Genomic DNA, 26,186 nt, shown 5'->3' with positions numbered 1-26,186 from the left:
TATCTGCAAATGTAAGCGAAAATAAAATCTGGTGGGTCTTAAAATCAAAACACTTAAAACAGTGAGGTCAGGTGATAAATATATAGGTTGAACTGTGTGTGGTCATTTCTTTATTCTAGAAAAACAAATAGAAACATCTAAACGCTCACATACATAAAGGACACACAAGTAGATTTCAGGGAGGAAAAAAAAGACATCTGAGAAAATAATTAAAAGGCAAAGCACACAAACATTAAAGCCAAAAGGTGAACAGAAATAGGCGACTCACGATCCCAGTAGCATTTGACAGCTCAGTCCTGATACAGCAGATTCGCCATAATACGGGAAAAAAACGCATTTTAAATATCTTTCCTGTACCAAAACAACTAGCAGCTGTCGTGAGTTCGGTCAAACAGTCTTTCCTTATTTGTGCTTTTAAAGCGACAACTAACTTTGGCTGAATGTTTATTATTTAAAAACGTCCTGTGAGTTGTAGGAGGTAAGAACACTCACGACTCACACACAAACGGCTCTTTAGTGCTCAGTCAATAATAATAATAACGATAATAATAATAATAATCTAAACTACTTGAGCTACCCTAGAGTTTAATCATCTAAAAAAAAAAAAGAAACAAATACTCAATTTCATACAAGTAAGACATGGCTATGCTCGTCTTTTTCCTTTCATGTTGGCCTAAGCTATTAAAAATTGTAACAAAATTGATAAGATGGGTTGTCTTCTCAAGTTTTTAAGCAAAAGCCAGTTTCCTCAATGTTCAAACTTCAAACTCAACATTAAGCAGGTTTGACTCAATTGTCTTCTACTTTAAATTCCCTGAAAGCTGTTTACATACCAATGGGAATCCGTGCATCGTCCAGTAGTTGCAATGGAGATGAGTGGGCTGTGGTACACTACTCCTAAGCAGCCTGTCAATCCAGTGCCTTTTTGATGGAGGTTGCAGGTAGGTCGGTTCGGACTTTTTAGCTATTAGTGTGTATGGAATAACTGTGGTGTGGAGGTAGGTGTGACAGTGCAGCTATGATACACACACTTGTTAGGAGCGGATATCGAGGGCCAAGATGTGATGTGTGTTTTCAGTGTGAGTTGGCCTGCTCCACTTTGATGCCCACCAGTGACGGCGGCATCTGCGATGCGACAGAGGAGGCGGGAGGAGAAGCCCTTAGGCCGGAGCTCCCAGAGGAGGAGGAGGTGGTAACAGCGGGCCGGATGAGCGGCGGTGGAGGGTGGTTGTGAGGTGCCCGGTTCTGGAGTGGGCGGGTCTGCAGTGGTGGTGGCTGGCGGAGAAGGCTGGGTGGAGCTGAGGGAGGCGCTGGGCGCAGCAGTGGAGGAGGATGGGATAGGGAGGAAGTGGTCTGGACGGAGGAGAGTGGGGGAGAGCTTCCGGCAACATCCGGCGAGGAGTCCTCCAGCTTGACCTTGAGATGCAAGAAGTAGGCAGGAGATTGAGTATAGATTCTATGAACCTTGCAGAATGTCAGCCATCTTACATCTTCCTCCTCTGCTCCTCCATCTGTAGCAGCCGCTACCTCCTCGCCAGTTCTCCTGAGGTCTCGTGTGGCCACCTGTTCGGCAGCCCACTCCCTCAGCACCTCGTCCAGGTTGAACCTGCGGCGGTAGCTCACGAAGAATGAGCTCACCTGAGCCGACGTCTTGTTCCCAATCACCTCAGCAATGGCTGTAAAGTCTTTGCCATAGCGACGGATTGCTACAAGGGAGAGGATGTGGTTGGTTCTATATGTTGCTTAATGTACATATAGATTGTGTAGTAACCTTAATATGAGCTACTTTATGTGCTGTAATCATAGATGGGGAGTTTAAATAGAGAGTCCAAGTATATTGTACAACACAGTCGTAACAGAATCAATGTTGCAGGAGTGGGAAGGCGCACACTGCACAACCAGCATTAATAGCACTGATGAGTTCATGGTAAACAGTACGGCAAGTGTAACACGCATGACTTTCAGTTGACGAGCAATATTTTAAAGCACATGCAGCGGTAAATAAAGCTCTTCAACGCTGACCACTCGTGATACTTCAAAATGCAGCTACTGCCATCTAATGGAGTTAATAAAAAATACATCAGGAGGTTGCCTACAGCCAGAGCTGTTAATGTCAATGTTTTTTTGACCCAGCACTAATTATAAACCCCGGTAGTAATATAAAACTGAGATGGAGACATGATGCCTTCTTGACTCACCCTGCACAGCCAGCAGCTGCTCCTCTGTGGTCCAGCGAGAGTTCATCTTGGGGCCGGGCTATAAACAAAGAGAGGTTAGTGACCCAAAAGGCTCACAGAAGGTGACATAACATCAGAGTCTGTGTGAATGAAAGATGGGAGACACATACCTCAGTGGGTTTGAAAGAGTCCACACCTTCATTCAGACTCTGTTTCAAACTACTGTTGCTTTGTTTAATACTTTGGACCTGAGTGAAGAAGACAAGGGTGTGTTTACTTGGCATGGACGATGTTATTGGAATAAAAATGCTTCTGTACCTGTCGCTTGAGGGATACCAACTGCGTGTCCAGCTGCCTTATTGTCATGACACCAGAGTCGTGGGAGGCGGACAAGGATGTGATGTCGGCCTGATCCAAGTGCATTCCTTTAGGAGGCCGGCGACGGGCTCGGAGAGGGTGGTGGCGATACTGGGCCCCGATGTTCTCTTTCTTGATGGGGCCCGAGCGACTGGGGATCACTTTGTCCGAGACGGCGCTGTTGGGGTTCTGTTTAGTGGCCTGAACAAAGACAAATATGGGCAGTGTGCACATGTGTACAGTATCTCACGAAAGTAGGTACACCCCTTCAGCAAACATTTTTATTTTTGTTCTCAAGGGACAATGCTATGGAAAGTAAACTTGGATATATTTATAGTAGTAGTAGTAGTAGTAGTTGTAGTAGTAGTAGTAGTAGTAGTAGTAGTAGTCAGCTTACAGCTTGTATAGCTGTATAGATTTAGACTGAATCCCAGTTCCACACCTTAGCCCTTCCCCTACCCCTTACAAGGGCCAAGATGAAGGGGTAAAAAATTTGGTTGACACTCAATTTACGTTGCATCATCATTCTCTGTCACTTGCTGGCTATGACGTAAGCAGATGCGGCAATTGTTTTCGCTTCCAAGATGCCATCAAGATGGCTTCCCCCATGATATCATCCTTTGCTTGACCAACCTCTGGTTTTCTTACATCTGTCTGCGACACGCAGAAAACATCTGAGAAGACAACGCACAACCCGTACGTGCTGGTGTATCCGCTAACTGTGTAAAATCTGTTTCATCGTATTTATTTAAAAGTTGAAACATAACGCCCTGCTAACCTGGCTAAAATGTAGCTCACCAGCCATTCCTTTCATTTTACCTTTAACGCCAGTGTTCATATGTTAGTGTGGGATATATTTAATTGAACCAATTTTGTAATATAGCTGATGAATTTATGCAATTTGTAACTCAGGTCACGAGACAAGACGATACGTGAGATTGGGTCTACGAGAACGAGAAGAGACAAGATTTTAACATTACTTTTAAGAAAAGTACAATGAAAAAAATGTTTGAAAAAATCTATGACAATATGTTGCAATCTACTTATTTCATTTCTACTACGTTACCTTGCATTTCTCCTTATGTGGCTACACTCTTCGGCACTCTGTGTATGCTACCAGTCCCATCGAGACTATGACGGACAAAAGGGCTCACTCTGTTTACGCCATTGCTCTATGAATGGAACTAATGCGCCTAGGGGGTGAAACGAATGTACAGAGTGAAACCTCTTGCTGCCTGTTTGGAGACAATAGATGAAGAAAACAGATGCACATGGTAATATATTGAGGCAGGCAAAATGGTCAAGTTTATTTAAATTTATTGCGTGATTAATTAATTATTTATTTATTATCGTCCCAGTCATAGTGCCCACGAAAATGTCTTGTTTTTTCTGAACAAGACATTTTGCCACATTTTAATCTCACAAAATCTTGTGACAGTCCGAGTTAGTACTGCAGCAGAAGTAGGCTGGCTTCATAATACTATACGGGGGAAGACATACCCTGTTACAACACATCAATTAATAATGCAGAAATTCTTTGACATATTCGCCCAAGATCTGTGCACGACACCAGAATCATGAAGAATAGCACATTCTCTAGAGCTCAATGTTTCCCCTCATCTGTCTGGGTAGCCCTGTTTCCAGACTGTGCCTGATTCCACATTATAAGGAACCTGCTCATGGGAGAGTTCAGAAACAATGTCATCTTCATCATCAGCCTCATTGAGAGAGCGTTAGACATGATGAGGGTTATGATGAGCGCTACAAGACATCAGAGAAAACTACTTGTGACAGACGGGCTGCATTCTGACAGTATCTGCACCCGGCAAAAATACTGATGCGTATGTATGTATGTATTTATTTCTATACTGCCAGGTTTAACTGAATTGGACATATGTTTTAAGATGAAACTGTACAGCATTTCTCCAAAACGGAAGAAAATTTATTATAATAATATCACGGTGGAACCTCAGCATGTTTTTCAGTTAACGTCAGAAATTCACGCCACAATTTTGCCTTCGGTTAGTGTACAATATGCCGCGTGAGTCCAACTGTATTCTTAATGTATTTTATTTTATTTATTTTTTTTAAATCACAGAACGTGATGCATAAGACAATTCTAAATGCACATAAATGACAAATGAAAGGGATAAATGAACATCTAAAGTTACATTTACTTTCATTGAAGATGTGACTGTTCCCAAAGACGATGTCGTGAGAGTGAGATCAACCACCACCGCCTTCCTGTTTTCAGTCAGGTCAAGAATCACATTTTCAATGAAGATAAAAGTAACCTTAAATGTTCATTCATCCCTTTCATACATTATTAATATGCATTTATATGCATTTTAAATTATTCGGCATGTCAAAATATAATTGTAAAACTATAAACACATGTTTTGTGTTAACATTTTGGGCTTTCTGGAACACATTAATTGGATTTACATTATTTCTTACCGGAAAAATGGATTTGGTTATCATCCGTTTTGGTTAGAGTCGGACCTTCTGGAACAAATTAATGACGCTAACAACACTATTATTAATTGCAGTTTGATTTAAATGTTTAATGTCTGGCAGTTTGCAGGTAACTCCTGTTTCTGATGGCTGGTATTAATTGTTTCCTACCAATAAAGTAAGGCGCATACATTTCTGTCATTTCAATTTAATATACCGTAGCGTACCTCAGGAACAACTTTTTTATTTTAATAAAAATGAAAAAAAAATTACAAACTGACATATACTGCCAAACACAGGTGCTAACAAATAGCACTGTAACAACATTTATAAAAATATAAAATATATCAACTATACAGTACATTTAAAAAAAAAACTACAATAAAAAATTACAATATAACATGAACTTTATGAACATCCACAACAAATGTATAGACCTAAATCTTATCAAACGTTCTTTCGAGGTTTAAAAACCTCTGTTATGGCCTCGGTCTGCTCCTGATGTTATTCTCTCTCAGATTGTTTTGAAAGGAAGTCCAGAATGTCATTTTGTTGCAGTCTTCTTTTCCATACGGTGTTTGCGGTTCTTGATCCTATTGAAGTGCTGTGGGGTGTTGCTAAGGGTTGTGGCAGAGTGCTCTTCTCGTGTGCTGACTTCAGTTGGCTCAGCCATCTCCTGCAGGAGTGACACATATGCATAATTGATGGGGTACAACTATTAACTCACTGTACATACAGAACAATAATGTGCTGAATCCAAATAGAGACTAATGGTAAAAAATACTTGTAGATATGGACAATGTTAGATTCTAAAAGTATGGCCATGTTGCTGTTTACATGTTTATTTAGCTCACTGACAATTCCTGACTCGATACTGTCCGCTGAACACAATAAACATATGTTACCATGGGGATTGTTTTTGGACTCGGGTTGCATTCACAGCAAAAAGACTTCACTACGATGTACTGTGTTACATGAGTGAATAAAACACAAGCGTCACAGTACAGTTCAGTAATGTAACTTCTACAACAGCTTCGTGAGCTAGCTCGTTTTAATGAGCTATAATAAAATACAACTTACAATTAACACGCTAATGTAGTCGCTATCTAATCATTGTCCAATCATTCATGAAATGCAGTAGATTGCAGTGAAATTTGACATCGGTGTTAGCTGGCTTGTAATAACTAGTGATTTTAAAATAAAACCTACAATTGAAAACATGGCTAATATTTGTGTGGATTAGCACGGTATCCAATATATGATGAAAAAACAATGAGGGTCATGACTATGAAAATCAATAATTACTTACATTTGTATGCTTCACTTGGTCTCCGCTCTGCCATCTTCTCAGCCGGGGTGGTGTTTCATGTGAAATATTCCTACTCCTTGGTTTCAAAGTGTGGTCCCCGACCACGCTTTATTTCAAGAGCTACACTAGCCCTTATCCCTTCCCGTTGCCTTAAGGACAACTCGGACACCATTTGATTGGCATTAATGTGCAAAACCAAGTGTCAAGTGTAAGACTAGGGGTAAAGGGTTCTATTGGGATTCACCCTTACTATAAACTGAAAATGAGTCAACGAACAATCATCCTGGCAACACAAGCGAGTAGCAAAATAATTATGTCTTGCTTCCAGTCAAGCATGGTAGAGGTAGCGTCATGAACTGGGGATGTACGGGTGCTGCTGGACACTGGGGGAGCTGGGGTTCATTAAGGTAAACATTAATTCCAAAATGCACTTTGACAATGTAAAACAGAGTATGACTAGGGCCCTATCATTTCTGTGTTAATGGAATCATAGACAGAAACACACTGACACAAAAAACACAAAAGCTATGGTGATAAAATAAGTGTAAAAATTAAAAAACAGAATAAAAAAAAAAATTGTAACACCATTTGGGAAAAAAAACAACAGATGGCCCTACATGACCACCTCTATTGTGACACTGCGTGGATAGTCAATCTATAATGCTGTATAAGCTATACACTGACTACTCTACAGCATGTTTGATTTCGATAGTACCATCCCTTGACAACATATTGTAGTAATAAAAATGCTTGATGAAATGTGATGGATGCACTCATTTTTGTGTCCATAAAATAATTCTAATGCTCACCTCCTTCTTGGCATCAAGCTCAAAGTCACTGTCACTACCAGGATCTCCTTCTTCCAACTCGTCATTGCTACGTTACAGAAAATAAAAGCACTCAAGAACTCAACTAAACATCTTCCTCATCCTTAAAGCTGCCAATCATACCTGTCATCCTTCTCCCTCTTGCTTATCAGCCTCCTGGCTTGGCGGTCCATGACTGAGGTCCTAGTTCTGGTCTTCTTCCAGCCGTAGTAGTACTTGACCAGGCTGGAGATAAGCTTGTCTGGAAGCTAAATGCACAAAGTCAACATTTAACACACAAAGCATGGTAAATGGTCTTTCACTTGTACAGTGCTTTTGCACCTCCACTTCGACACGATCACAGGAGGAATGGAGGATCAAACCTGCAACCTTCAGGTTGGGAGACGACCACTCTACCACCTGAGTCATGCCGCCCCATGTCATTGTTCTCTTACCATCTGCTGGATGCGGTGGAAGCTCTTGCCGTGGAAGCTGAAGGCCTGTTCAAACAGCACTTTATCCTCCACTGTCCACTCGTCTGGGAAGGGAGTGAAGTTGGCTAAGTCAGCCAGCGAGCGCTCCACATCGTGCTTGTGCCACAGCAACATGCCTAGAGCCTGGCGGTGGCATTTACAACGTGAAGTCAGCGTGCTTCAAAAGTATTGGAGTGTGTGGTGTACGCTACCTGCTCCATGTTGTAGCCATGTTTCTCTTTAGCCATTAGGATGTACTCGTCCACTGAATGAAACGAGAGCAAATGAGATGAATTTTAAGAACAGCGAGGAAACACTTAAAATGAGGTGAAAGTGCGCGCGCGTACACATTGTGTCCGACAGCTGACTGTTGGGACACCAGACTAACATGCTCCTCTGGTCCTTCTCGTAACGGGCTGGGCTGTCTGCAATTGACATTAAACACACAACATCAAACCAAACAGGTCTAGTGAAAGTGAATTAACACGTGGTGTAATAACGAGAGTATCACATGATAGTGTTGGCAATTTCACCCCCTGGTTGTCTCAATACACCCTCCTGCTTACCTGGTTTGAACTCAGGGATCTGGGCCTGGTAGTCTCCTCCCACTCGGATCATGCTGTCTGAGGAAGACAAGAGGAACGAGGGAAAACTTTAGAGAAGGATGTGGGCATGGTCAACAAGGCTCGGAGGACAATGTGGTCGGAGTCTTGTTTTTTGTCTTTTTTTAAAGCAGCAGCAGAGCTGGGCAGACAGAATTGTGAGAAAGAACACACAAAGAAACTGTTGTTTTCATGCATTCTCCAGCTTGTTTTCTTTATGTAAAAAAGGTTCCCAATTGTAAATGTGACTTTTCAGTGATGTTCTAACAGTAATATTTGTCCCTGGGGCCTGTTTATGCGCACCAAACATGATTTTTAAAAATCACTCATCTCTCTCACTTGTTTGTTCCACTTTTGAGAGAAGAACCAATTAAACTTGAAGTTGCGGCTTTTCATGACATCATGTAGGAATGGCCATCCTCATGGCCATGACGCTACCTTTGACCAGCACCTAGGTCAGGGGTTGGCAACCTTTACTATCAAAAGAGCCATTTTCCCCCCTCTAATAGTAAAGAAAAATAGTCTGGAGCCACAAATGTAACACAAGTTTTTAGTCTTTAATTTTACTCGTTACGCCTTTTCTGAATCCTTCCCCTATTAATTTGTGTAAAATTAAAATAAAACGTAGCCCACGGAGCAAGTCTATCACAAACATTATGGAAGAAAATAGAGCACAGAGCAAGTCTATTACATATATTATGGAAGAAAATAGAGCACAGAGCAAGGCTATCAAAAAACTAAGAAAAGAAGTCAAGAAGTTGCAAGATGAAAATGCAGACTTGAGTGCTGCTCTTAAGGCGGTTAAATACCCTATGGAAGATATCAAGGCTCTGCAGGATGATATTAAAGAACTGTTGAATGACAATGCCACCTTGCGCTCTGCTCTTAAGGAAGCTAAAAACCCTAAAGAAAATACAGCATTATGCAAGGAGGTTAGGGTTCTGCAGGATGACATCAGGGCATTATTAGAAGATAACGCTGCCTTGCGCACTGCTTTCAAGGAGGCCATAAACCCTATGGAAGCCACCTCATGTACTGATCTTCAGGATGCTAAAGACCCCAGGGAAGAAAATAGAGCTTTATGCAATGATAACTACAGGATATTCTACCGGATGACATCAAGGCACTATTGAAGGATAATGCTGCCTTTCGCACCACCCTTGAGGAAGAGAAAGAAGCAAAGGAGAATATCAAGGAGAAAATTAAAAACTTCATTGAGGAGATGGATCAGATGGCACGAATGAATGATGTGGTCCTCACAGGGCTCCAAATCACACCCAAGTCAAGAGATGTTCCTTCAATAAAGCAACAGATTGCTAACTTCCTACAATCAAAGGAGGTGGATGTCGATGTCAGCGGTATTGACACTTGCGTCCCACTCCATGGCAGAAACAACACCACACCTGCCATCATTAAGTTCACCAACAGTGAATTCAAAACTGAACTGCTGAAACAGGGAAAGAAGCTAAGAGGCACAAATGTCTACATGAATGAGCATCTCACAAAAATGCAATGCTGACATCGCCAAGAAAGCACGAGACCTGAGGAAGCAAGGAAAGATTCAAAACACTTGGAGCAATAACAGGAAAATCTACATCAAACTAAAAGGAGGTCCAGGAGTTGCAAGAGTGCTTGTTGTCCAAGATATCAGCGATCTGGATATATATTAAAACTCATATTACTATGACAATAAGGATGATGGAGGAAACACCCTACAAGACAGACCAAAGCAACCAGGACTACATTCCATATCAAGAACCTCAACATAATTAATAAAAGGAACTCTTGTATACAAACCCAGCGTTACTCGCAGTGCAATACCGAAGAGGATGTGGATATCGACAGGAGAGAAAGGATAGGATAAATGGAAAGGGAAAAGGAAAGGATAAGGAGGAAAAAAAAGGAGAAAAAAGAAAAGATTCTTGTATGTATACAGTATATGCGTGTACTTGTGTATGTGTAGATGTATGTGTATATATGTATGCGCGTGTTTGTATGTATTCACATGTATGTATTAGCAATTGATGTAATACAAAGAGGGGGCAGGATTAAATAAGCTCTGCTTCTTCCTACTCCTTTTCGGACATATGCATGTTCGAAATAAAATTAAACCGAACTTTAATATAATATATATATATATATATATATATATATATATATATAAAAATAATATATATATATATACACACACACACACACACATTTTGTCCTGACACATGACAGCATTATAAATGCTAGTGTTCTCATCTGTTTAATGTGACTAATGTTTAATGTGTTTCTGACGCTCGATGCTGATCTTCCCTATATCTGGCGTCCCAGATGCGAACGTGAGGAGCTAGCCGACTCAAGGGCAGTCAGAGCGGCCAGGAACACAAGAGCCTATGGAAAGTGCAAAGGAGGTGGGCTTGCACAGTATGTGAACCTGTGGTATCATCCTGGCCATGTGAAAATTAAAATGTCCATATACTGTATATACACAAGGGGCACTCCTGAAGACCTTTTATGACACAGTGATGGCCTCTGCCATCTTCTATGGTGTGGTCTGCTGGGGGAACAGCATCACAGCAGCTGACAGGAAGAGGCTGGACAAGCTGATTAAGAAGGCCAGCTCTGTCCTGGGATGTCCTCTGGAACAGGTGGAGGAGGTGGGCAAGAGGAAGATGACAGCCAAGATGAAACCTGGAATTTCCTCTTGTGGGACTAATAAAGGCATAGCTTACCTTATAAAGCATTTTTTAAAATATCGGTTTTCATTATTGGGGAAAAAAAATGATATCTACTGACATCACATTTCTATGCCAATATCAGGCAGATAATATCCCTAATAATTAGACTAATAAATAATTTTTTCCACCTTTTGTCACGAAAGCAACAAGCCACAATGGTTGCCTACCCCTGACTGGAACAGCCAACCTCGTGTAGACACCCACCCAAAAAAAAGGCAGAATTTGGCAAACATCTTAAAATCCTGGAGCTCTGCTAACTATCCATCAGTCAACGACAGATGTGTTAGCCGTAAGTGTTAAGTGAAAAGATCGGTAATGTACAAAAGAACTTGTTGTAGTTTGTTGTGAGATATGGCATGTATTATGTTGGACAAGTGCAGAGTTCCAGTGTACTGTGTAAAAAGTGCTACTTCAATAGCTCTTCTTGGGGACCCACTCCCTGAGATAGGCCTGGACAAACACAGCTCATTAGCTAAAGAAAAACTGCACTTTTTTTTGGAATTTTTCCGACTTTTCAGCATTTCCAGGACCTCCTTCCTGGGCGCATTGATTTCACATTGAACATCAAGAGAGTGTGAAGCTAGTTGCTACCCGGCTAGTAGCTAGCCGGTGTGGTGTGGTGAGGTGTCACTACCCCAGTAAAGTAGTTCTTCGGTGTAACAATGTTAATAACAATAACATTAACAATGTCGCTGTAGCTGGGTTAATGTGCAGGTCACATTATGTAAATGGAGCGTTGTTGGTGCTTTTTGGAGATTTTTTCAGAAGCGCAATAGTTGCATTCCATTACGTACATTCTTAGCTGTCTCATTTTAGCTGTTTTTATATCTTCAGAACGCACAGAAAAGAGAAAGATGTGTGTTGATGCCTCACATTAGGATTGTGGATGATGGGCAAAAGAAAATAATAAAAAAAGTGTTCCTTTAGTTTTCTTTGTTAGAAGCTTGCACTTTTAAACAGTGTATATTCCAGAATCAAGGATAGATTTTAGACAATACACTTCCAATACACTATTGTGGGACTTCTGCAACTTAATTACATTTCTCAAAAATATGATAATATGGGACCTTTCATGTCTTTCAATGTGGTTTTAATGAACTCAAATGCAATGCTCCTTTGAAATCAGGCAGTGGCTTATCCACAGTGCATTGGAGGGATGGTAGGCTGGGGGATCATGATGTCCTCTGGGACGGAACAGGAAGGGAGGAGGAGGAATGACAGAAACTGGAGAAGAAAGCAACCTCTCGAGTTCTAATGACTGTGGGGTTTTTATGATTGGGTCAATTGTGGAATCTATTTGGCTAACAAGGAGACGACTGTGGGCAGAGGATGACAAGGATGAAAGAGTGCAGGAAGGTGATGGAGGCGCGAGAAAAGAATGAAAACTACAATTATCCTGCAACTTATATTGCATCATTTTGCCTCATGACAGATCTGAGAGCTATTATACTAGCATAATTATACACAAAAAAGTCAGGAGGTACAAGTCATAAAATTATGTTTTGTGGGTGTGCTACCATGAGCATGGTCCTCATCACTGCTCTCCTCCTCGGAATGCGCCTGGCTGTTGCCATTGGTTACGGTCTTGGCTCTGCTCCTGGAGAGGACCCCGGTCCCCGAGCGCTCCATCACTGAGGGCATGGCTTCACAACACTAAACGTAAGCAAAAAAGTTTAGTAGGCAACGCTGATCCCCCCTTCCACGTCTTCTTATTCTCTGGCAGACCAGGTGCCTGAGGTAGTGCTGTGCGATATGGACAAAAATACATATCCCGATAGAGGTCATTTTATATCCTGATAACGATATGCATCACGATTTTGTATTTTTTTCTTAAAATTATATACACACACACACACACACACACACACACACACGAAATGAATGCCAATTTATCTTACTTTTGCTCCTTTTTATTCTGCGTATAAAACACATTTGATGTATAAAAGGATAACACAATTAAAAAACAAGAGACTTGAAATTCGTTGCACGGTTTCCGCTACATGCAATTGATTGTGACGCACCACCTCGGCAAAATAAAAGCTGCCACACTTTAAAATACGTTTTTTTTAAAGGTGAAAACAATGGTAAGTGATACAGTACATTGTAGGGGTGTAACAATGAATCCACTACATTGATACATTGATTTATAATCCTATGATCAAACTACATTGATTTGTGTTTAGCAAGTTTCCATTCCGGACGACAAATGGTATTACTGCTGTTTTACCATGCACATGACAATAAAACTCTCTTGAATCTTGAAATATCAATTTATAATCAATCGATTTAATTGATACTAGGAAATAAAGCATTGGATTTAAGCACGGCAGGCTTTATATGGATGTGCAGGGTTTTTTTTAAAAAAGCACTTTTAATGATAACGACGTTAAATGTTACTCGATTCAGTCAGCCCGTCAGTGACGTCATCGTCTTCCGGGTATGTGGTGGTCATGAGAGTTGTAGTGGACCTGTGAAATACAGCTGATTCGCTGCTTCTTCTTTTGTTCAGTTGATTCACTTCATTCAGTATTCATATTTAAGTCATCTGTCCTTATTTGAAACTCCTTTTAAGTGACATTTATGGGGACAATATGCAAAGTAAGGACATTTTGTATGCCTCTAGACGGTAGTTTACTGTACAGTAGGAGTGACGCTTTGCGAGGTCATCATCCAGTGTGGCGTGTCCAAGTCAAAACACAGATGTGCGCTGCTAAACTTCTGTCATTTGTGTATTCCTTCTAATTGCTGCAACCTTCTTTCAAATGGCTGCTCTGACCAGGAGGATTATCAGCACAAAATAAGCCCCTGCTTCTATCAGCCCGTACAGGTGAGAAAGTTTCAACACCTAATTGAAGATACCATACCACATTCATTTGCTGATAAATGTGCATAATGTTCCTTACCTTTGGGTGCAAACTGCAGGTTTGGATTGCACTATTTAAAATAAATAATTAAACATGGCAAGCTATACCACCCCCTGTTCATCCTTATTTTGTATTGCATTTTTACTAATTTTTTCATAGTCATTGATAATTTATTCTTAAGTATGTCAGCATTATTAATAATTTATACCTGATTCCCTTACAAAAAACAATGGGAATCTAGGAAACTTCACCTGCACTGTCCAGTATCCAGGTATTTATTTCACAGTCACAATGGTGGAATTTTTGGCTAAAAAGTTACTGAATCGATTTAAAGTTACTGAATCGTTTCGGATCCTATCGTTCTAAGTGAACCAATATCATCCTTGTATCGCATCGGCAACCACGAATCGTGATATGATTCGAGTCATTATTAAAATGAATCGTTACACCCCTAGTACATTGTATAAACGACATATATGCTATGTTGGGGTGCCCATTACGTCGATGGCAAAGGTAGTGTGGATTGATCGCGTGCCACCCACATCATAAACATCATTTTGTAGATGCCATATGACATCAGTCAGCTGACATTTAGCTCCCTCCTGATTCGTCGGCAAAGTCAGTGGTGAACAAATGTCTGCAGCGACACACAGATAATGCAACTTTCATCTTATTATTCTGATTACAGATAAACTAACTCAGCGGTAAGATGTCTATATTTATAACAAAAGTTATCCATTCACTTTTAACGGCTAGTTATGTAGGAAAAAAAAAAGTCAACTGTTTGATGGCTGTCCTTAGAACCCTGAACTCCACTATAGAAATGTGAGTTTTCTACACATTTGTTTGTGAAACTGCTATTTTCATGATTAATTGGTAAGTGTGCCCATTGCTGAAACTAGGGCTGGGCGACATGACCTCAAATCAATATCACGATAAATTGGGCCGTTTTACCTCGATAACGATAAATGCACGATAAATCCCTGAACACTGTATATCTTTGCCATCTGAAAATAATTGCAGGAAATGCAAATTAACTGAGTTTTGTTGATTTATTGACCAACTGGCACACATTACTTTCAATGAAATAAAAAAGTATAAAAATCTCTTGTAACCATTCAAGTATAAACATTCAAAATAGCTTGCATGACTTGAACAATGTCACATAGAACAGGAGAAAAAGGTTACCTCTCTTGTAAACTTTTTTGTGCAAATGGCTTTGCGGAGCGCCATCTTGTTTACATGTGCGGAAGAAGATCCGAGCGTCTTCATCACATAAACATGAATGGAGAGGCGACAGCGCGCAGGGACACAGCGGGAAACAAATATAATACAGAGCGATTTCTTAGGTCAATTTTTTTGAGGAGGCATTGTTCTGATGCAAAGGCATTACTCTTATGAACGCATATTGTTTTGAGAAACCAAACTCTTTACTGAAATGACCCAGCTACTAAGCAGAACTACGTTACTCGTCACAGAAATCTGAACAGAACTGGACTCGCGGGACCAAATTGGGGAAGGGGGGGTAAGTCACTGTTGATATAGTCCACTGCTGATGTCATACAACTTCATGTCAAAAAATCCAAACTATCCCCAACGCTTAACATGTAGCGGTCAACACTGTCGGTGAGCGTGCACCATTTTGCGCCGTTTTGTTTATAGGGGAGTAACGATTCACCCACTACATCGATGTATCGATTTATATTCCTATGATCCAACTACATCGATCTGTGTTCAGCAAGTTGCCATTCCGGACGACATATATCGATCTACTGTAACATCATTTAAAAGGTAATCAATCGATTGCATTAATATTAGGAAATAAAGCATTGGAAGGCAGGCTTTACTGTATATGGATGTTTGTGTGTTTTTTTAATAGCACTTTTAATGATAAAGACGTGAAACATTACTTGTGTAACAGTTTGATTCGGCGTCATGTAAAGGTGACTGTTGTGCTTACAGTGTGGTTGGCTCATGTGGAGTTAAAAAAATGAAGTGGACACGTCCAAAGAGCACAAGTTTTTGAGTTTTGAGTCCTTGGTGCCCTAACTTTAAGCCTTTCAAACTCATGGATCGGAGCTTCAGGACAAGATAAGAGGTATGTATGATATAAAGTTAATACATGGCTGCAGATGAAATTCAGTTAAAATTCGATGTTGTGAAATATGTTCAATTTGCCCCGGAATTACTGTCTATATGCAATTTGTAGTGTGGTGTGGAAACGAATACAGCGTGCTGCCGCACTGCGAGTGCGAGGCCTACATGAAACTTATCACACTTTATTTTCTTCCCTGGACTTTTTGATGATTAAAAACATTTAAATGGCTACTGCGTTGACTTTTAAAACAAATGTCACAGCCCAAGTTATTATATACTTTGTAGTACTGTTGTACTTGTCAAGGTCCATGGGTCGATCACAGCTTTTGTCTTGACTCAATGTTAAAGCAATGGGAACCAAAGGCACTATTTCCTGGTATGAAATTTGCTCTAACTTATTTAATACTTGGGGTACAGAAGTGAATGAGGTATCAAATTAAGATTCAAGTCATGTTTTATCAGATAAACTTAATCACAGACTTGATTTAATTCAACCTGAAGTGTTGGTTGCACTTTATTAAAATAAAATGTGAATGAATTTGCCATTAATTACTTGTATGAATGTGAATGTGAATGGTTTTGTCTGTGTACCCCGCCTGTCGCCTGAAGTCAGCTGGGATAGGCTCCAGCATGCCCCCGCGACCCTAAAGAGGAAAAGCGGTATAGAAAATGGATGGATGGATGGATGGATGGATGATTTTTAAATATCAGTACATAATTCACTTAATAATGTTTTATTGATATATGAAGTAATTTTTCCCATACAATAGCCGAACTATACTGCTTTGCAGCTGAAGCTCAAAAGTAGGATTCAGATATCCAGGATAAATGACTGAGCTGAGCTCAACCAACCCAAAACTAGAGCATCTAGGCTTAATTGGTTGCATAAAACCCAACCCAGGAGGAGTAGACACGGATTAATCAAGCCAGGTGAAAACAATCCCGAATCAGTGTGTGTACGTGGCTACCTTAAATAGATGCAGCTATCGATCACAGAGTCACTGATTCACCATGGCAACGAGAGCGGTATACTTTACCCTGACGGAAGCGGAAATCCTCAGTCTTACGAGAAGGCAAAAAAGCAAATAAATAAAAAATAAAAGGCAACACTGCCACAGTCATAAAACAAAGAGAGAAAGCGTGGCAAAGTATTGCAGAGGCAATTGTGCGTAGGTAGTGCACAAATACACAGTCACTGCTCTACTTCGACCATAATTAAAATCCACCCATCCATTTTCTATGCTGCTTATCCTCACTAGGGTCGCGGGTCTGCTGGAGCCTATCCAAGCTAACTTCAGGCGAGAGGCGGGGTACACCCTGGACTGAACCAGTCAATCGCAGGGCACGTATCGACAAACAACCATTCACACCTGTGGACAATTTAGAGTTGTCAATTAACCTAATATGCGTGTTTTTGGAATGTGGGAGAAAACCCACACACGGGGAGAACATGCAAACACCACACAGAAATGCCCAACGGAGATTCAAACCCAGGGCTTCCTGATCTCCTGACTGTGTGGCCAACATGCTAACCACTAGGCTACTGTGCAACCATAATTAAAATCCAAATGTTTGTTGCTTGTTTAACAAACCAGGATCAGCAGTGTACCGTAATAGGAGTAATGCTTTATTAGCACATCACCATTACTCGCGCGTAGCTTCAACAGCGTGTATACTTCCGGTTGTCCCATAAGCCTTCTGGGTAATGTAGTACACATCCACATTAACCAACACAATTAACATCTCCGAAAACATAGTCGTACTGTGAACATGAATCCGTTTAAATTGTCGGTGAAATTGACTTAAGATATGAGTGAAACTCCATCACACTGTAAAACTCTTATCTTATAGATGTGTATTTGTATTTATATGGGATGTGTATTTTATATATAGTATGTGGGAGACTGTAAATTATCTAATAAATGATCTAATGCTTGCAACATCATGTAAAATAATTTACGTTCAATACTTGAAATGAATGATGACAAATGTTGAAACAGTGACAGTGGGTGTAGTTGAATGTGATAACAATATGTAGTGGGCAGTGGAATAATGATTAGTTTCCATTTATGGCGACTACTGATTGAGATCAGGGATGAGATTAAATAGATCCTGGACCTTAGCCTGGTCTGGAGCAGGCTAGCTTCACAGAATAAATCTCCATGGTAATTTATGGCAGAACATATCACACTTGTGTGGAACCGGATTGTGGATAAATTGGGCCAGGATAACCAAGATATCCCGACTTAATCCAATGCAATTACAGTTTAAATTAGAGCCCACTCAATAAAACCATGATATTCCTGTCAGGTTTTTGTGCCCGCCCCAATACCATCAATCGATAAAAGACCAAACGTTATCCAAGATTAATTTGATCATCATGCGCACACACACACACACACACATACATATATATACATTATGTATATATATATGTGTGTGTGTGTATGTATATACATACACATACGTATTAATTAATGTTTGCATCTGAGAGGAAACATGACGAATCTGCTGGGGCGAAATGATAAACAACTTTTATGACTTACGGTGGGCGCCTCGGTTAACCCTTACTGTAGCCTCGGATACATCTTAATCTTTAAAATAAATATAATAAATAGGGACTGTGACGGTGACAGCAAGTGTACCAAATCATTCATTTTAAGTTATACACGTCTAATCACAACTTTTTACCCCTTAAATAGGTAAATAATTAAATTAGACAGAAACCCAGCACTATTTCACCTACTTTGCTGCACATGTTGATTAAATTCTCGATGCATTTTTGATTTATTTTAATTTTGAAACAGATCAATACAACATACTCCCCATTATTGTGTCAAACAGAAGTGTCTTTTGTTTTCACCACGCTTACGTTGCCCCTTACCGCTACTATGGAGTAATAAAAACTCACTTTATGCCACAATAACTCAACTTTTAATGGTGTTTATCGGCACTACGTGGCCTCCAGGCAGGGGACATTTGCTTACGAAATTATTTCATATTTGTGCTTTTAAGTGCAATTCCAACATAGTTGGGATGCTAGCGTTAGCCACCTAGCTCGAGCCAGGCTAGTAGTAGTAGTACCCTGCGCGTTACATTAGTAACGAATAGTTGCAAGAAGATAACAGTCCCGCTGTTACCTGTTCTCCGGCTCTCCCGAACGTGTCCCTGTCGATGGCTTTTTCAGTTCCCTCTGGCGTGCCAAAGTGAGAGTTATTACACAAATTAGGTGGCTTTATTCTAGCTTTATTGATGGCCAGGCAGTACAATGAATGGATAAATGCAAGCAGAGTGAGCCGGCGAGGCGCACGACTCACTCGACAGAAGTGAAGTGCTCATCCGCCGCCGTGCCTCTCACACCAGTGTAGCCATTTAGATTAACAAAAAGTAGTGCCTGAAAGTCGCTAAAATAGTAAAAAGGCGTTCACGAGAAGTTATAATAACATATTTTTAGATACAAAATGAGTCATCATGATTATAAGAGTGCTTTATGTGGAAATGCCACCAACTGGAGGACTAGTTACCAGTGTGCCAGCGGAGGGATGCGTGAAATGTGCATATACTGTATGTGCTCAGGCAGGCTGTCGAGACTAGTGATGGGCGATACCATAGTTTGGTTTACCGATGCGATACCAGGTAAAACAGATTTTGACAATGAGAATACCAATACAGATTCTTTGACAAATCTCAGCCGTGTCTTCAAATAATTCCCTCACCGAATGGCTGATGGTAAAGTCATTAAAAGAATGATTGGGACTGGCTGAACATTACATTTTTTTTTCAACCAAAAAAATCTAAGACCACCACCACCAGCTAGCTATATGTTACCAATAGTGATTAAAAAAAGAGCAGATACAACATACAACATGATAGCTAACATTAGCGGTTAAACTTAGCCAAATTGCTGTCATTAGCTGACAGACACAACTAGTGAGCATGCGTGTCTTTTGTGGGGCGTAGCTTACGTACTCAAAGCAGGAAGAGGACGGGATAAAATTCTCGCAGAACGGTCGAATGTTGGCGCCCTCTAGGCATCTGGGGAACTCGCTGCATACAGTCCCTTTAAAAAAGAAGGAATATGCTTACTCTATTCAAAGGAGTACTATGCTGTTTTAAGGACCTACCGCAAAAATGCTTGTTTCTGACAGGGGCACTGTGCTGTTTTTAAGGACGCTAGTACAGTATAGTGAAACCTTGATATTGATGGTATCGATATTTCGGTATCACTACCAGTGTGTGTGCACGGTGGGGAGGAGTTTGTGTGTGTGTGTTCCAGCATCAAGTGTGACACGACAAAAACACACTACAACACACTCTTTCTCTAATAAGTCCTCATTCTCCTTTTCCGCCATCCTACTCATTTCCTCTCCATATTCCTCCTTGCAGTGTCACTTTTATGTCAACTATGTGTGTGCGGATACCTCCTTCCCCCTCCCCCCACCCTAACCCTGTGGTGACACGCACACACATCTCCTCCTCCCCATTTTCCCTCCTTTTTCACGTATCATTAGGAAGCCATTCTTCTGCATCTTCCCTCACCTCTTCCTCATCACTTCTTCCTCACGCTGCGCGTGTATCTCCTTGAAAACATTAGTACTAGTTCTTTAAAAAGACGGTCTTGAAGATAAATACATATCAAGGCACTGTTGAAGATGCATGCTGGAAACAGCTAAATTCCTTATTGGCAATGCCGCCCTCTTGCGGTTGTAATTATAATAGCTCCACTCCCCAGACAAAAGAGGGTGGGCGGAGTTGAAATTATGCCATCTGTTTGTGAGGGAAAAAAAACACAGAACAATCCTTAATATTCTGTTTCGTCGATATCCATGAACCACTGAATGAACTCGCTCCTATTATGCTTATTTAGTAGATAAAAATAAATTAAAAACTGTATACGACCGCCCCCCGTGGTGACTGCTACATGGTGCACCCCTCCCAAAAAGGAAAGTCGACATTTCAAGTGTAAATTCATGCACATTTTTATTCAACAGTTATATAAAATACTAATTTTTCATAGTTGCAAGTGCATGCCTCATCTGCCAACAGTTTTGAAGTTAAATTACAAAAAGCAAGGCTTCATGTCGTGTAGTGAATTACTTGGGCACTTAAGCAGTTTCTTAAAAAAAAAAAAAATCAACATATTTTTGTTTTTAAAGTATTGAGCAGTATCAAACCTGTAACTGATATACAAAGAAAAGTTCCAAATCATCATCATCATCATCAATAATAGGAGAACCAAATGACACGTTCTGTGGCACATGTACAAAACTGAACTTTTTTTTTTCTTTCTTCTTGTTTACCTTGTTTAAATGACACAAACAGCTAATCATGCATTTTGGGAGTTCCACATTGTTAACCACACACCTCACAAACATGCTTCATTGGATTGTGTGCACTGACAAGCGCCGCTTAAAAACAAGGTCGTCCATCTTGGATCCATTAGAAAAGAAGGCATAGAGCATTTGTGGATGTTCATTGAAAATACGCAGCTAAATGTTTTCCAGTATATGTTCACTAAAGCGCAGTATATTCCAAAAACAGGCTCCCAAGTGTTTTAGCCAAGATATGCAGATTTTCTCTTTCCTTTGTTGACTTTTATAAAACATGCATAGGCAGACACTTTTTTCTTTTTACACAATATAGGTTTTCTATTTTTTTTTTTTACTTTGTTCGCAATACTTAAAAAGAGAAAAATTAACACTCATTTCCAGCAAACCTTAATAAATCTAACCTTACTTTCCGAAAAAAAAGACAAAATAAACATATTTGCAAATGATAGGTAAATTCCAGTTATGAAATTCAAGAAAAAAGGTAATGGAGTTATTTAGCCATTATACAGAAAAAAAAGAAAAAGAATCAGGTCAAAGCACACACCAAAAAGAACCTGAGGTAAGCGTAATATGTACAAAACCATAAAACGTTCCATTATTTGGCATTTCGACAACATTGCAACATTCTTTTTTCTTTTGTTTTTTTTTTTTAAGACTGCCTAATTCATTTCAGAGCTGTTTTATATATAAGAGTAGCAAAAAAAATATCAATAAATAGTTCTCACTTAGTTTGTACACCCTTACATTTTTAAAAACGGCATCTCATGTTCTGTCCTTTTTTTATTTATTTTTTTATTTTTAGTGCTGTGTTTTTGTAAACGTATAATAGTTAGTAAGAAGGTACATTGTAAATGGGTCGTCCGAGACGAAAAGAAAAGCAACAAATATCTGCCTCACATACTGTTGGAGTGGCGTCCAATGATGAAGCACACAGGGGTGTCCTGGCGCTGCGCAATAATTTAGCAGATTTGACTACGAACTAATAATCTGAAGGCATATCCAAGGACTAGCATGTGACATGACACCCCACTCTTCCAATCTCTCCTACTGCTGGTATTCACGGGGGGCCATCTACTGGATACCTCCGCCACCGCTTCCTCCTCCGCTGGTGCTTCCTTTGCTGTCCGTGCCGTTGGTCTCCGAGGACAGCGCCTTGTTGAGGGAGTTGAGACTGGCGTCCGAGGGCAGTGCGTCTCGGCGCGGCGGCATCCTCTCGTTGATGCGGTCCAGACCCTTGGCCTCCTCAAAGCTGGTGATCTTGTGCTGGGGCGAGAAGCCTTTAATGGCTGGTGAAATGTCAAACACAAACAACAAGGTGGAGATCAGTTGGGGATTAAGCGTGTCCGGTAACATTTAGCATGTTTTTCCTTATAAAAGTAGTGACCTGCATTAGCATGAAAACAAACAAAGTCAGACAGGACACAAAAAAAGTCTATACACATCGAGCGACCTTTGGAGAAGCTGGTTGGCGGAGTCAGCTCGTACGTTGCAGGGATGGGCATTTGACAACATTAGCATGATTGATTCATCAGTTCATTGTTATTTTTGTCAATATTTTCAAACATGGTGACAGAATCTATGTCTATGTATGAACTCCTGTTTCCAGTGTTGTACTGAGAATAATATACAGAATACAACTAAACAAACCTATTGGACCACACGAGACCACAAGAAACATTAGTTTCAAACAAGAAAATGTGATTTTTATTCTATTCCTTTGGCTAATACCATAAATGGTGTAATTATAGCTGTCTATCTAAACCATAAAGAGGGCAAGACATTGATTGGAAGCAGGTGGTCATTGAGAGATACAACCGTTCCTCACTACATCGTGCCCTCAGTCAATCGCGGTTTTTCCAAATTAATAAATGTTTGCTGTTTTATGGCAGAATACGGCCTATTATTAGTAAAAAAAGCAAATTGTACTTATTCTTGGCCTAAATTAAGCATTTTCAAGCATAAAAATGCCTGAATGAACTAACCAGATGCAAGGCAGAAGCAGCATTCCAATTGTGACTGTAGTATTCTGCATTGGCCACTAGCTGTCAGTAATTGTTCAATGAGACAAGCACCAGACGTGATTGCCAGAGCAGGCATTGTTGCCAGTTTAAATTACCTGACAACAGGCAATAATAATAATAGTAACACAATAATCATAATAAGAACACGGGCTACTGTTGGGGCCATCACCCATGACAAGCTAAAACTCAACTCTGAACCCCCAATAAGGTCCCCTAGGGAACACATTTACTGTGACACACACACAAGCAGGAGATTTACAGTATTTACATTTTAAATGGCTTAATTACTCTTATTAAGTCTACTATATTGGCTAATTACGAATGTCAAGCCATTTAAAGTTACTATTACAATACATTCATGAGACAATAGCCACCGCAGGAAGTACACTGTCCAGAAAAAAACAAGGAACCGCTAACGTGCGAGTCTATATTATCTTATTTATGTCTAGTATGGCTTATTTTTGAATTACATCTACTATATTGGGTAATAAAAGTGTAAATGTGACTATATGGGTGCTAGTTAATGTCTAGAGGGATCTAATAATGTAGAAAACCATATTTAAACGGTCGTAAACAGGTTTTGTATGACATAACTATGAAAATATTCCATTTGTTAATATTGAATCCTACTTCATGGAAATTCACTTATCGCGGTCGGGTCGTAATCAATAAACCGCAATAAACGACTGAATAGGACTGTAACACATTTACATAGAAATACATGTATTTTGTAATACATTTTTAAACTTTCATAATAATGATTTGGAGGGCATGAAAAAGTGGAAATGTAAACATAGCTCTCTGACTGCATGGTCATTTCTAACAGGTGTATTGCTCACCACAACAGAACCAATGTTGTAATATTGGTAGGGCGCAAACTGCTCAGCCAGCGAGTTCATTGCAGACAACAGCAAACAGCTGAAATATTCTTGTACATACAGTATCAAATGCTTCTTACGCCTCGATTCTCTCCTATAGTTGCCAAGTACGTGGTCTACAAAAGCAAATCACCAACGGGGATTAAGAGCTGTGGCTGTATGCAAAGTCCCAATGTAGTTTTTATTAACTCCGCAAGAGTCGTCTTCTTCAATCACGTGTAGTATCACAAGTATCAGCAGTGCTCTGCATACAGCAGCTTTATCTACCTCTGCATGTGCTTTAAAATGTAGCTCGTCAGCTGTTGGTGTGAAAGTCAAGTGTGCTGCACTTGCCGTACTGTTGCATACTATGAACTCCTCAGTGCTCTTAATGCTGGCTGAACAGTTTGCTCCTTCCGCTACTGGTACACTGGTTCTGTTGCTGCTCTGTTGTACAATATACTTATTAAAGAATGTCCATGTGGCCAAAGACTTTTTCCACTTTCTCATGCACTCCAAATCATGATCAGAGTTAAAAAAGGAATGCGTTTTCAAAGCCACCTTACCTGCTTCTGCTTCCATTTAAGACCCTGTCCTCTTTGAGGTTTAGCTAAATAAACCCTGTGGCTCTAATTAGAGCATTTATGGTAATCAGCAGTCTATTTCGTCTATTGCAATGCCCATCCCTAGTTGTTTGGGGGTCATCTGTGTTGTAATCAAAATTACAACGTATCAACAATGTGCCCTAAAACACATAAAATTCAAAGTATCAGCAGACTAAGTAGACAGACAAGAGGACTTAAAAACCACCCCCCTTGTGGCTATTTGGGGTACTTCTGGCATCAGGGTCGTCAGGTCACCTTCTGTCAGCAACAAATGAGCTCTCTGCTCCTTTCAAGAGTATTTGCAACAGCGTTTAAATGGTCAGTGATACAACTACAAGCTGCTTGTGGTGAAAAGGCACCTGAGGACCCTGAACGTCCAGATGGAGCCCTGATACACGTCACAGATTTAAATAAATGAAAAAAGATGAGAGAAAAAGGAGGAGAAGATGAAGAAGTAAGGGAAGAAATGATAAGCAAGAGAAATAAAGTTGTGGAGCCCACTGAGACATTCACAAACTAGAACCACATAGAAACTGGAGAGTACAAAAAAAAAAACTTACAGAGAAACTCCATGGTGCTAAACACGTGTTTGGTCTGCTTGGAGCATGCAGCAAATAAAGGATTTTTGACTCTAATCTGTCCATTTGTCTTTTTAAAAGGCGTTTGCATGAATGGTCGTGTAGTTGCTGCATAGCACAGGTCAGACACAGGTTATTAGCACAGCACACAGCAGGGCCACAGAGGAACCACAGAGAAGGACTGCCCTCTAGTGGGCCGGCCAGGAAGTACTTGTAAATAGCAGCTTGGCAAAACTACTATTTAGCGCGCAGTTGAGGTTGTTCTTGCGCCAAAGGAGGCGGAGAGAATGCAGTGGTTTGCCAATTTGGACAAGCTTGCAATAACAAGGCACAACTGCTTGGGTTGTTTGAAAGGGGAAGTTGCACATTGTTGTGATGAGCAGCCTTCATAGCAAGACTTCAGTGGACGTGCATTGTGTTATCAACCAATTGTTCTCTCCGGAGGGTTGATTTGACTCTGTTCAGTTCTTTAGGACTGGGGTGTCCAAACTATTTCCACTGAGGGCCGCACACCACCGCACATATCATTTATTTAACACACTACTAGCAATTAATCCAAGCTATGCTAAGCAATTCAATCCATTTAATGAAAAAAAATGCATACAACTCAGCTTTATGTTACAGGTGATGAAGCAAATAGCTATTGGTGTTATTGTGACATCACCGGTGACGTACAGTCAGGGGAGGCAGGTAAGGCATATAAATATATAAAAACGAAGAGCAATGAGGACATTTAATATTTGTCCACTGAACTGTATTCTAAATGTATTTTCTGTATGGGTCCAATCGTTTTTAAAACTTTAAGTAAAAATCGCTGAATTTAAACATTCACTGATCGGGTGAGGCTGTTGTGAGCGTGCCTGCCTACTGTCACACCGCACACTTGAGTTGGATCATGGCACCTGCCACTTTGTGTTGGTCAGTTTCTGT

The 26,186-nt window shown here is 40.3% G+C and overlaps 2 protein-coding genes across 7 annotated transcripts in view; both read right to left on the bottom strand.

Moving 5' to 3' along the window:
* Window positions 1-468: 468 nt before the first annotated feature.
* rcor2 (REST corepressor 2) lies at window positions 469-19,176 on the bottom strand. Of its 2 annotated transcripts, XM_054752624.1 has the most exons (14): window positions 19,006-19,176; window positions 12,422-12,557; window positions 8,143-8,199; window positions 7,924-8,001; window positions 7,789-7,841; window positions 7,559-7,720; window positions 7,248-7,372; window positions 7,107-7,173; window positions 2,496-2,735; window positions 2,348-2,425; window positions 2,199-2,256; window positions 1,639-1,706; window positions 1,489-1,563; window positions 469-1,416 (listed from the first exon to the last, which is right to left on the bottom strand). In XM_054752624.1, the coding sequence occupies exons 2-14, from the start codon at window positions 12,543-12,545 to the stop codon at window positions 1,075-1,077; spliced, it is 1,527 nt and encodes a 508-aa protein (XP_054608599.1). In that variant the 5' UTR covers window positions 12,546-12,557; window positions 19,006-19,176; the 3' UTR covers window positions 469-1,074. The 2 variants fall into 2 exon arrangements, with proteins under 2 accessions (XP_054608599.1, XP_054608598.1); XM_054752623.1 differs by having other exon boundaries at window positions 1,489-1,706.
* A 1,652-nt stretch (window positions 19,177-20,828) lies between these two features.
* Window positions 20,829-26,186, bottom strand: part of LOC129168484 (protein phosphatase 3 catalytic subunit alpha) — a 90,586-nt gene continuing 85,228 nt past the window's right edge. For 4 of the 5 annotated variants that reach the window (XM_054753804.1, XM_054753806.1, XM_054753805.1 and 1 more), the window contains one exon: window positions 20,829-22,481. In XM_054753804.1, coding sequence (XP_054609779.1) covers window positions 22,267-22,481 — 215 coding nt within the window. In that variant the 3' untranslated portion in view covers window positions 20,829-22,266. The remainder of the gene's footprint in view (window positions 22,482-26,186) is intronic. The other variant, XR_008566266.1, reaches the window with a different exon arrangement.

The sequence above is a fragment of the Dunckerocampus dactyliophorus genome, chromosome 15 (genome assembly GCF_027744805.1).
Source record: "Dunckerocampus dactyliophorus isolate RoL2022-P2 chromosome 15, RoL_Ddac_1.1, whole genome shotgun sequence".
In the NCBI taxonomy this organism is placed as follows: Eukaryota; Metazoa; Chordata; class Actinopteri; order Syngnathiformes; family Syngnathidae; genus Dunckerocampus; species Dunckerocampus dactyliophorus.
The sequence above is the reverse complement of the archived record's forward strand: the minus strand, read 5'-3'. Positions and strand labels throughout refer to the sequence as shown.